The following is a 12,500-nucleotide window of genomic DNA, read 5'->3' on the forward strand; positions in this document are numbered from 1 at the left end:
TCTTCCTTGTGGTCTGTGGGAGATCAAGCCATCAAGAGGCGAGATATGGGATACTGAAGCTGTTAAAGTATTTGCTGAATTAATAACAAATGTTACATTGCAATTATTTATTATGGAATATGAAAAAGGGAATAATTCCATCAAATGTAATGTAAGTGATGTAGACTGTTAAATACCTTTTCAGTATAAAAAAGTGTTATCTAATGTAAAAATTGTACAGGAGGGGCCCCACTTAACAGCATTTTACTAATACAAGAGTTTTCACTTATCGTACCACGGACGGGATTTGAACCTGCGGTCAGAGAGTCTCAAAACTCCAGACCGTCGCGTTAGCCACTGGACCAGCTAGCCACAATAAGATTCGTCCAACTAGGTATATTTCTACACCATAGGAAGGTTAGCATAGGCACCACTGTGACCACAAATGCAAGTTTTTGCAGACGAATCTCCAGCTAGCGTGGCCGTGACGAACTCTAGCTCAAGTCCCCTCACTGCCATCAACAGTTTTCACTTATACCTATTCTTCATTTATTCAGGCTTCCTACAGTAAATATAATCATCACTCACTATAAGTTAAGCACAAAAATCTTTTAAGTAATGAGTAATGCAGCTGGCATGTGTGAGTGTGTTAGATAGGAGTGAATGGAGGCGAATGGTTTTTGGAATCTGACGAGCTGTTGGAGTATGAGCAGGGAAATATTTTATCAAGGGATTCAAGGAAACTGGTTAGCCAGACTTGAGTCCTGGAAATGGGAAATACAATGCCTGCACTTTAAAAGAAGGGCTTGGGATATTGGCCATTTGGAGGGACATCTAAACTGTCATAATTGAGTGCCACTGCAAAGACAGTGAATATGTATGAGTGATGGTGAAAGTTTTTTCTTCTTTTTGAGTTTTATTCTTTTTGGGTCACCCTGCCTTGGTGGGAAATGACCGACGTGTTAAAAAAAAAGTATGTTTAATGAGACCTAAGTGTAATTAGAAGTAGCAAGATGTTCCTGAAATCTTGCATGTTTATAGACAAAAAAAAGACACCAGCAATCCTACCATCATGTAAAACAATTACAGGCTTCATTTTACAATAACCTGGCAGGACAGTAGTACCTCCCTAGACAGTTGTCTACCAACCTACTACCTAGAGATGTTGTTCATCTTATAACTATTTACACATCCTTACTTTTTCTTCTTCTTTTCTTTCTTCCTTCCTGTGCTATTTACACTGACCAGTATTTTGAATTGTTGCTATGGCACAGTGCATAATCACAGGAAGTGGCACATGTTGCAAGGTGAATACTGTATAGGTAAATATCAATTTTTTTATATTAACAATCTGCTGCTACTATTTTTTTTTTTTTTTAATAATTTTCAGGTTGAGTTACGACGACCTTGGAAGACATCTGGAATTACTAATGATCTGCCACTTTCTATTAGGGAAGTTCTTATCTTCTTGGAGTATGCTGTCTATATTAATAAATCACCAAAAGACATGGCAAGTATTGGGTTAAGTAGCTTTTAAACATGATTTTACTTTGGTGTGCACATTAGTGGAAATATAAAAGAGAAAATCTTTGATAATATTCCAGTCAACATACAGAAGAAACCAAAAGGAAAACTTGTGGTAATGGTAATAAATAATATAAAAGAATTCGAAGTTAAGGAGTATGTTACTAACTTCTGGTGAGTAGGAAAATAAGAGTCTTTCAAGCATAACATTTTTTAATTACCCAGTTTAACACATTGAGTTTTTTTTATTTTTGAAGTTCCTTGGTACTTTAATTCCCTACCTTCCAGTAAAGTGCTATCTCTGCTGTTAATTCCTTGAGTACAATACAGTGTTTTGAAGGATAAAAACAAATTTCTGTGGAACCTTTAATGAATCAGAGACTGCCGTAACCTTGTGTCAGCTGTACCTCCTCTGGATGTTAAGATTAGTGCTCTGTTAGCAGACCGCTGTCAAAACTGATAAGCAAGTGAAATACAAAGTGAAGATATAAGGAAACCTGAGATAAAATCAGGAGAATCCAGTGGTAGGTGGTCAATAGACACTTAATGCAGCAAAGTATTGACTGGTATAACATTTCACCCACAAATGGGCCCTATCAAGATTTTATCCAATATAAGTGTTATTGTTGTATTATGAGAGGGTACCATTCTTAGTGATTCATCAAACCTTCCACAGACATTTTTGTATTTTTTCTAAATTTTATATTTAGGACAATTATTAAGTCTTCCATACCTGCTACATGATTGCAATCAAAATATGCATTGTATTTAAACCAGTCTTTATTTTATTCCAGTACGAAAAGAATCATGTAGCTGCTTATCAACAGTGTTATTTCTGTATTGAGGTCCCATTTGGCAAAGATAGTACCCCAGTAGTGCTTTCAAATGTGGTATCTCCACATAGATTCTCTCTGCAGCTTGAATCTACAGCTTGGGATCTTAATGGCTTAATGTCAGCATTGCAGAAACATTACAATTCTCCTAAAGTTAGTGCAACCCTGGATTGGTGCATTTATGCACCTAAAATAGGTACTGTATTTTACTATTTTTGTATGAAATTAGTATTAAAGTTTGCCATTTCCTATTTATAATAACCTCTCTGGAAATTTGTTCTGATGAACCGAAAGAAAAACCACATCAGTTTTGTCCCTCAATCAAGATTTGGACCTCTATGCTACCTTTTACTTCAGTTACACCACTACCTATCTTACTGTCTTGATTCTTTTTTTTTATTTTTTTTTTTATTTTATTTTTTTTTTTTTTTTTTTTTTTTTTTTTTTTTTTTTTTTTTTTTTTTTTTTTTTTTTTTGAATATAAACAGTGCTTCTTGGCTGGAAAAAGCGTAGTCACAATACACTATCAAGACAAGTAACTACAAAGTCACAGGCATTTATTATGTAGATGTAGGTGGTACAAGTCCTGGTCATTATTGGCCATTATATGTTACTTTAACACTTTGGCTGTCTCTCACCAAGGCTGGGTGTCCTGAAAAAGAAATTAAAATTTTTTTTTATTATTTTACATTTAGTAACTCATACAGGAGAAAGAGTTACTAATAAACTATATATGTATATGTAAAAAATTTATATTACTAGCTTACAAAAGTTTCTTATAACTTAATGGTTGTCTCCTGCCAAGACAGGGTGACTCTTAAGAAGTCAACACATTCACCATCATTTGTTCATTTGCCAGAGGTGCAGTAACATCACAGTCAGATCACCTTCCAACTGCAAACTCCTTCAGAATGGAAGCACTGGCCTTCCCACCTCCATGACTCACGTACAGCTAACTGGTTTCTCTGAATCCTTCATGAAAGTTATCTTGCTCACTCTCCATAAGCATGTCCATTAAAAACCATTTCTCTCCATTCACTCATATTTAACATTATCACAAAAGCCTGCTTGATGTTCAAGCCCCTAAAATTCAAAGCCCCATCATTGTCAACATTTACCTTTCCATTCTAAATACATGTCCAAACCACCACAAATTTATTTATATATAGTATTGTTTATAAATTAAGTAACCAAAAATTTTTAATAAACATTTATAATTTTTTCATGGGTTGCAAGACATTGAACTAGAGGTGTAAATTTACAAGTCTGCTGCTCTACCAACCATGCCAAAGGGAAGTTCAGTAAGAAGGACCTGTCACATACTGTAATGGAAAATGTTAGTAGCAGCCACTAACTGTGACCTTTGAATTCAAGGTTTTGGAGAGAGATGTTGCCAGAACAATGCCAGTGCCAATGCTCTTTATTCCAGTTGCTATTACTGTAACTGAAAAACTGTAATAAACAGTTGAGGGTCATATTAGCATGGTCAATAGAGTGGCAGGCTTGTAAATTCATGCCTCCAGCTCAATTCTTTGCAGTCCATGAAAAAATAAAGCTACTGTATAGAATAATGTATAAAATGATTGATTTTCCAAATATATTTTGCAGGTATGCCTTGTGTTGCTAGGTATTCTGGGGATGGCAAGTGGTATAGAGCCAGAATTCAGGACCTGCCTGGAAAATGCCAAGTGGATGTCCAGTATGTAGATTTTGGTAATGAGGAAAGGATGTGGTACAAGCAGATTTTCAAGATAATGGATAAGTTTTTAAAATTGCCAGCCCAGGTATTTATTCCATTAATTTATCAAAAGATTATTTTCAATGAGAGAGATTCAATCAAGGTTCTTCAGCCTTTAAGAATTAGTTTTGACTACGATGATAGTCGATGAGTAATAAGTATAGCCTCTCCTCACTTAGCGACATACTTGTTTACCAATGACTCGGACTTATGACGGACTCTATTACCAGCATGCATGCTTAAATAATGCATATTAGAGCTGATTTCCTCAATTCTGTTTATTACAATATTTGATGAAAATTTAGACACATGTGCAAACATCTGGGTGTCTTTATTATAGACATTTGGCATCCGTTGGCTTTATCAATACAGATTCTAGGACATAATTTGAAGACAGTAGAACTATATACAAAAGATGAGGTAATCAGTCCCTCAGCCTTGGAGTTGGTGTGAAGAGCACCGTATTTAGTACTCTTCTGTATAAATATTTAAAGATATACTAAAAATGTTATAAATGGTGCAAAGGTGACATTAAAACAATATCAGAGATGGTTGACACAAACCCACTACCACTATGGTATGCTCTTCAGTTAGTGACAACTTTGTTTACCGACGTGGTCTTAGGAATGGAACTCCATTGTTAAGTGAGGAGAGGCTGTAATATACTTGTCATGTAAGGGAATATATTATTTTTTTAAGCTAACAGGTTGGTAGACAGCAACCACCCAGGGAGGTACTACCGTCCTGCCAAGTGAGTGTAAAACTAAAGCCTGCAATTGTTTTAGATGATAGTAGGATTGCTGGTGTCTTTTGTCTGTCCCATAAATATGCAAGATTACAGGTATGTCTTGCTACTTCTACTTACACTTAGGTCACACTACACATACATGTATACATTTATCTATACACACGCATCTGAGTTTTCTTTGATTTTATCTTAATAGTTCTTGTTTCTTATTACTTTTCCTTTTATATCCATGGGGAAGTGGAATAAGAATCTTTCCTCCGTAAGCCATGCGTGTTGTAAAAGTCAACTAAAATGCCGGGAACAATGGGCTAGTAACCCCTTTTCCTGTAATAATTACTAAGAAGAATAAGAAGAAAATTTTCAAAGTGGGATGTCTGAATGTGCGTGGATGTTGTGCGAATGATAAGAAAGAGATGATTGTGGATGTTATGAATGAGAAGCAGCTGGATGTCCTGGCTTTAGGTGAAACAAAGCTGAGGGGGGTGGGAGAGTTTCAGTGGAGAGGAATAAATGGGATTAGGTCAGGGGTTTCAAATAGAGTTAGAGCTAAAGGAGTAGTAGCAATAATGTTGAAGGATAAGCTATGGCAGGAAAATAGTGAGTATAAAAGTATTAATTCAAGGATTATGTGGAGTAAAATAAAGGTTGGATGTGAAAAGTGGGTTATAGTAAGCATATATGCACCTGGAGAAGAGAGAAGTGTAGACGAGAGAGAGAGATTTTGGGAAATGTTGAGTGAATGAGTGGGGAGTTTTGAACCAAGTGTGAAAGTACTTCTTAAATCTCTCAAACCAACCTTTGCTGGCCTTAAATTCACAATTATCAGTACTCATTGCAGGCAATTTCTTTATCAGATCGTCATGCAACTGCCTAGCCTTTTCACAAATAATCGACATCATAAGAGTATCTCCTGCTAATTGTTTCTCATTTATCCACACCAATAATAACTTCTCAACATCTTCGAGTACTGGTGATCTCATTTTTGTCAGCATATTGGCCCCCTTTGCAACAACAGCTTCCTTGATTTCCTTTTTCTTGGCCATGATGGAAGATATGGTTGTACAGGATTTGTTATACATCCTGGCCAGTTCGGTCACACGTATGCTACTTTCATATTGTTCAATGATGTGGGAGTTGTCACAGTTGCTCTTTGCTGATGACACTGTGCTCTTGGGAGATTCTGAAGAGAAGTTGCAGAGATCGGTGGATGAATTTGGTAGGGTGTGCAAAAGAAGAAAATTAAAAGTGAATACAGGAAAGAGTAAGGTTATAAGGATAACAAAAAGATTAGGTGATGAAGGATTGGATATCAGATTGGAGGGAGAGAGTATGGAGGAGGTGAATGTATTCAGACATTTGGGAGTGGACGTGTCAGCGGATGGGTCTTTGAAAGATGAGGTGAATCATAGAATTGATGAGGGGAAAAGGGTGAGTGGTGCACTTAGGAGTATGTGGAGACAAAGAACTTTGTCCTTGGAGGCAAAGAGGGGAATGTATGAGAGTATAGTTTTACCAACGCTCTTATATGGGTGTGAAGCATGGGTGATGAATGTTGCAGCGAGGAGAAGGCTGGAGGCAGTGGAGATGTCATGTCTGAGGGCAATGTGTGGTGTGAATATAATGCAGGGAATTCGTAGTTTGGAAGTTAGGAGGAGGTGCGGGATTACCAAAACTGTTGTCCAGAGGGCTGAAGAAGGGTTGTTGAGGTGGTTCGGACATGTAGAGAGAATGGAGCGAAACAGAGTGACTTCAAGAGTGTATCAGTCTGTAGTGGAAGGAAGGCGGGGTAGGGGTCGGCCTAGGAAAGGTTGGAGGGAGGGGGTAAAGGAGGTTTTGTGTGCGAGGGGCTTGGACTTCCAGCAGGCATGCGTGAGCGTGTTTGATAGGAGTGAATGGAGACAAATGGTTTTTAATACTTGACGTGCTGTTGGAGTGTGAGCAAAGTAACATTTATGAAGGGGTTCAGGGAAACAGGCAGGCCGGACTTGAGTCCTGGAGATGGGAAGTACAGTGCCTGCACTCTTAAAGAGGGGTGTTAGTGTTGCAGTTTAAAAACTGTAGTGTAAAGCACCCTTCTGGCAAGACAGTGATGGAGTGAATGATGGTGAAAGTTTTTCTTTTTCGGGCCACCCTGCCTTGGTGGGAATCGGCCAGTGTGATAAAAAAAAAAAAAAATGTTTTTCTTAAATTCAATCGTATTTCTCACTTTCTTTACCAAAGGCTTGGCACTAGGAGCTTTCTTTGGAGCCATGGTAGCTTATTTAGCACTTGCAAGCACTAAAATGAATGGAATATTATGAAATATTTTTTATGAACAAGTGAGGGGTCCATTGCTCACTGGTAAACAGTGGCACACTGGCTGAGAAGGGAGGCCTAGGCGGCTCAGAGCATTAGTACGCGTCTCGGACGAAGGATGATTAGCGAATCAACCGACCATTTGCAAGCCAATGTTTGGACGAAAATAATGCGACAGTTTCCGAAAAGGACGACTATCGAGCCGGACAATTATTGAGGGACCACTGTATTGGGTAGATGGCGAGAATACTTTGAGGAACTTTTAAATGTCGACGAAGAAAGGGATGCGGTAATTTCATGCACTGGCCAGGGAGGTATACTGTCTTTTAGGAGTGAAGAAGAGCAGGATGTAAGTGTGGGGGAGGTTCGTGAGGCATTACGTGGAATGAAAGGGGGTAAAGCAGCTGGAACTGATGGGATCATGACAGAAATGTTAAAAGCAGGGGGGGGATATAGTGTTGGAGTGGTTGGTATTTTTGTTTAATAAATGTATGAAAGAGGGGAAGGTACCTAGGGATTGGCAGGGAGCATGTATAGTCCCTGTATATAAAAGGAAGGGGGACAAAACAGATTGTAAAAATTATAGAGGAATTAGTTTGTGTACGAATGGTATATAATACCGACAAGATGAGATTAAGACACATGTGCAACATCTGGGTATCTTTATTGTAGACGTTTCGCCATCCAGTGGCTTTATCAATACAAATTCTAGGACATAACTTGAAGACAGTAGAACTATGTACAGAAGATGAGGTTGAGGGACTGTTTACCTCATCTTCTGTACATAGTTCTACTGTCTTCAAGTTATGTCCTAGAATTTGTATTGATAAAGCCACTGGATGGCGAAACGTCTACAATAAAGATACCCAGATGTTGCACATGTGTCTTAATCTCAGGAATTAGTTTACTGAGTATACCAGGAAAAGTGTACAGTACGGTTATTATTGAAAGAATTAGAGGTAAGACAGAATGTAGGATTGTGGATGAGCAAGGAGGTTTTAGAGTGGGTAGGGGATGTGTAGATCAGGTGTTTACATTGAAGCATATATGTGAACAGTATTTAGATAAAGGTAGGGAAGTTTTTATTGCATTTATGGATTTAGAAAAGGCATATGATAGAGTGGATTGGGGAGCAATGTAGCAGATGTTGCAAGTATATGGAATAGGTGGTAAGTTACTAAATGCTGTAAAGAGTTTTTATGAGGATAGTGAGGCTCAGGTTAGGGTGTGTAGAAGACAGGGAGACTACTTCCCGGTAAAAGTAGGTCTTAGACAGGGACGTATAATGTCACCATGGTTGTTTAATATATTTATAGATGGGGTTGTAAAAGAAGTAAATGCTAGGGTGTTCGGGAGAGGGGTGGGATTAAATTATGGGGAATTAAATACAAAATGGGAAGTGACACAATTACTTTTTGCTGATGATACTGTGCTTACGGGTGATTCTAAAGAAAAATTGCAGAGGTTAGTGGACGAATTTGAGTGTGTGTGTAAAGGTAGAAAGTTGAAAGTGAATATAGAAAAGAGTAAGGTGATGAGGGTTTCAAATGATTTAGATAAAGAAAAATTGGCTATCAAATTGGGGAGGATGAATATGGAAGAAGTGAATGTTTTCAGATATTTGGGAGTTGATGTATCAGCGGATGAATTTTTGAAGGATGAGGTTAATCATAGAATTTATGAGGGAAAAAAGGTGAGTGGTGTGTTGAGGTATATGTGGAGACAAAGAACGTTATCTATGGAGGCAAAGAAGGGAATGTATGAAAGTATAGTGGTACCAACACTCTTATATGGGTATGAAGCTTTGGTTGTAAATGCTGCAGTGAGGAGGCAGTGGAGATGTCCTGTCTAAGGGTAATGTGTGGTGTAAATATTATGCAGGAAATTCGGAGTGTGGAAATTAGGAGAAGGTGTGGAGTTAATAAAAGTATTAGTCAGAGGGCAGAAGAGGGGTTGTTGAGGTGGTTTGGTCATTTAGAGAGAATGGATCGAAGTAGAATGACATGGAGAGCGTATAAATCTGTAGGGGAAGGAAGGCGGGATAGGGGTCGTCCTCAAAAGGGTAGGAGGGAGGGGGTAAAGGAGGTTGTGTGGGTGAGGGGCTTGGATTTCCAGCAAGCGTGCATGAGCGTGTTAGATAGGAGTGAATGGAGACGAATGGTATTTGGGACCTGACAAGCTGTTGGAGTGTGAGCAGGGTAATATTTAGTGAATGGATTCAGGGAAACTAGTTATTTTATATAGCCGAACTTGTGTCCTGGAAATGGGAAGTACAATGCCTGCACTCTAAAGTAGGAGTTTGATATATTGGCAATTTGGAAGGATATGTTGTGTATCTTTATACATATATACTTCTAAACTGTTGTATTCTGAGCACCTCTGCAAAAACAGTGATTATGTGTGAGTGAGGTGAAAGTATTGAATGATGATGAAAGTATTTCTTTGGGGATTTTCTTTCTTTTTGGGTCACCCTGCCTCGGTGAGAGACAGCCGACTTGTTAAAAAAAAATTTACATTCGCATTTTATTTCACTCTGCTCTGCATTATCTACAGTCATTAATATCCTGCTTTCTTCATATACCCCCAACCCTTTAACTTGACTCTTATAATCTCTTCAAAATTCTCCATGTAATGCTGAAGAAATCTCCATGATAATTTACAAGAAAAATGCACAAGTATTATCTCCAGCTATTTGTGCATTTTTCAGTAGTTCACCATAATTTAATTTGCAGGCTATTACATGCAGCTTGTGTGACGTCATCCCAGTTGGTGACCACTGGACAGACTCTGTTGTTGAGCAGATGACCTCTGTGTGTGAGTTCAGGGATCTTGAGGTAAAATTTTTGCAAGCAGTTTTTATACCTATTGGTCATGTATTATTGAGTGAGCAGTAACGTATTTTATGTAAAAAAAAAGGGCTATTACACTTCAACAGAAAAATCAAAGTTTCTCTCTCTTTCTTTCTCTCTTTCTCTCTTTCTTTCTCTTTCTTTCTTTCTCTTTCTTTCTCTATCTTTCTTTCTCTTTCTTTCTCTTTCTTTCTTTCTCTTTCTTTCTCTTTCTTTCTTTCTCTTTCTTTCTCTTTCTTTCTTTCTCTCTTTCTCTCTTTCTCTTTCTCTCTTTCTCTCTTTCTCTTTCTCTCTCTTTCTCTCTCTTTCTCTCTTTCTCTCTTTCTTTCTCTCTCTTTCTCTCTTTCTCTCTCTCTTTCTCTCTCTCTTTCTCTCTCTCTCTCTCTCTCTCTCTCTCTCTCTCTCTCTCTCTCTCTCTCTCTCTCTCTTTCTCTCTTTCTCTTTCTCTCTCTCTTTTTTTTTTTTTCTTTTTTTTTTTTTTTTTTTTTTTTTTTTTTTACACAGGGTTTGACAAGGTTAAGGATCCCTAGCTTTATTGACAGCTATTTACAGGTTAAGGATTCCTAACTTTATTGGCAAGCTAAGAGCTGTTACCTACATCAGCTCATTTGAAAGCATTTTTATTGTTATGAGACATACAAGTAGGGAACAGGATGAAGTTGGAGCCATCTGTGGGCCAGCATTTTCATTTGATCAACTGATGTTATCTCGTTGACATCATTATGCTGTACGAATGTGTTCCATACTCGAGTCATCCTGGGTATGTATGATCTCAGATGGAGTGATGTTCTGGAGAAGGGTACAGCCAGAGTGAAGTTGCTGCTTTCTGCCCGTCTTGTGGCATAAAAGCTTGTTTCATGCTGTCCTCGAAGTGGATCCAAGTGTGGTATTTTGACAATATTGGCCTTGTACATAACAGTAAGGCCACCCACATCGCTCCTATGTTGAAGGCTCTGCTGAAATGACAGATCTATCCAGGATGGGTCCAGGCGAGAGATGAGACGTCTTGCTCTGTTCTCTACTCTGTCAAGCAGTCGCAGATGAGAGGGGGGGCAGGCAAACCAAGAAAGTGGAGCATACTCAAGGTGTGAGCGTACTTGTGCCTCGTACAGGATCTTGCAACCCCTACTGTCAAGCAGATGCGAGATACGGCGAAGTGCTGTAAGCTTCCTGGCTGCCTTGTTTGCAAGATTTACAACATGGTTCTTCATGGTTAGTTTGGAGTCAAATTTCACCCCAAGGATATCAACTTCTTCTCCAGGTGCCAACATCGTCCCATTCATCCTTACTACTGCACCAGCATTGCCATCATGGTGCCTAGAGACGATCATCATTTGCGTTTTCTCAGGTGCAAATGTTACTTGCCATCTATTTCCCCAAGCTGATATAGCTCTCAGCTGGTGATTGATGTAGCTTAGAGCAGCTGGCATTTCTTCTCTTGGATAAGTGAATGTCAGTGTACAGTCGTCTGCATATGCATGTGATTCTGGGATGAGATGAAGAAGGTCGTTGAAGTAGACATTCCATAACAGTGGACCCAGCACACTTCCTTGTGGAACGCTTGCCCCAATAGGATGCCTTGCTGATTCCATTCCATTGAGGACTACACTTAGAGATCTACCATGAAGGTAATCACTGAGGAGACATAGCGTAGAGCCTGCAATTCCCAGTGCTTGAAGTTTTGCTAAGAGGCCCTGGTGCCACACCCGGTCGAAAGCGCCAGCAATGTCCAGTGCTACCACACAGCTGACTTTGGATTCATCCAGTGACTGGTGCCGCTTAGTGGAGAGGTTTAACAACAGATCAGCAGCAGAGTAACCTTTCCTGAAGCCATATTGACGATCACAAAGTAGTGAGTGGTAGTCAAAAAAATCTGTCATTTGTCTTGAGATTATTGTCTCAAGGATCTTACCAGTGATTGACAGGAGTGACACTGGTCTGTAGTTGCTGATTTCTGCTCTGCTCTTCTTTTTGTGAACAGGGACTACATTTGCCTCTTTCCATGGAGAGGGCCATTTGCACTGTACTAGGCAGTGCTGAAAGATGCGAGTTAGAGGTGCTGCTAGCTGGTCTGCACATCATCTCAACAATCTTGGGCTCAACTTGTCTGGGCCCACAGCCTTTTCCTGGTCAAGTGATTTAAGAAGGAAATGCACCTCCTCCTGCCTTATTGTCACCACTGACAGTTTTGACACAGTTCTTGCAGCTAGCCAAGGAGGGTCCCTTGCTGGATCAGGAACTTGCATTTTGGTAGCAAAGTGTTTAGCAAAGAGGTCCGCCTTCTCTTGACTACTAGTAGAGGTGGTCCCATCCTGTCCATTTAGAGGTGGAATAAGTTCATCAGGCAGATAACCTTGTCTGTCCTTGACCAGGGACCACCAGGTTTTGGAGCCTACCCTACCTGATGCTAACTTTCTTTTAGTGTCCACCTCCCATTTAGCAATGGCCCACTTTTGAACATCACCCATATGCCTACAGGCTTGCATGTGCAAGTTCCTGTTATAGGTGGTAGGATGTCTCTTATACCTTCGCCA

The 12,500-nt window shown here is 39.3% G+C and overlaps 1 protein-coding gene across 3 annotated transcripts in view; it reads left to right on the forward strand.

The window, feature by feature from the left end:
* Positions 1 to 12,500, forward strand: part of LOC128704109 (RING finger protein 17) — a 297,172-nt gene that overhangs the window by 217,091 nt on the left and 67,581 nt on the right. For all 3 annotated transcript variants that reach the window (XM_070099113.1, XM_070099112.1, XM_070099114.1), the window contains 5 exons: positions 1 to 151; positions 1,370 to 1,489; positions 2,298 to 2,532; positions 3,945 to 4,120; positions 9,850 to 9,951. The exon at positions 1 to 151 is cut by the window's left edge and continues 51 nt beyond it. In XM_070099113.1, the coding sequence (XP_069955214.1) occupies positions 1 to 151; positions 1,370 to 1,489; positions 2,298 to 2,532; positions 3,945 to 4,120; positions 9,850 to 9,951 (784 nt within the window). The remainder of the gene's footprint in view (positions 152 to 1,369; positions 1,490 to 2,297; positions 2,533 to 3,944; positions 4,121 to 9,849; positions 9,952 to 12,500) is intronic.

The sequence above is a fragment of the Cherax quadricarinatus genome, chromosome 66 (genome assembly GCF_038502225.1).
Source record: "Cherax quadricarinatus isolate ZL_2023a chromosome 66, ASM3850222v1, whole genome shotgun sequence".
In the NCBI taxonomy this organism is placed as follows: domain Eukaryota; kingdom Metazoa; phylum Arthropoda; class Malacostraca; order Decapoda; family Parastacidae; genus Cherax; species Cherax quadricarinatus.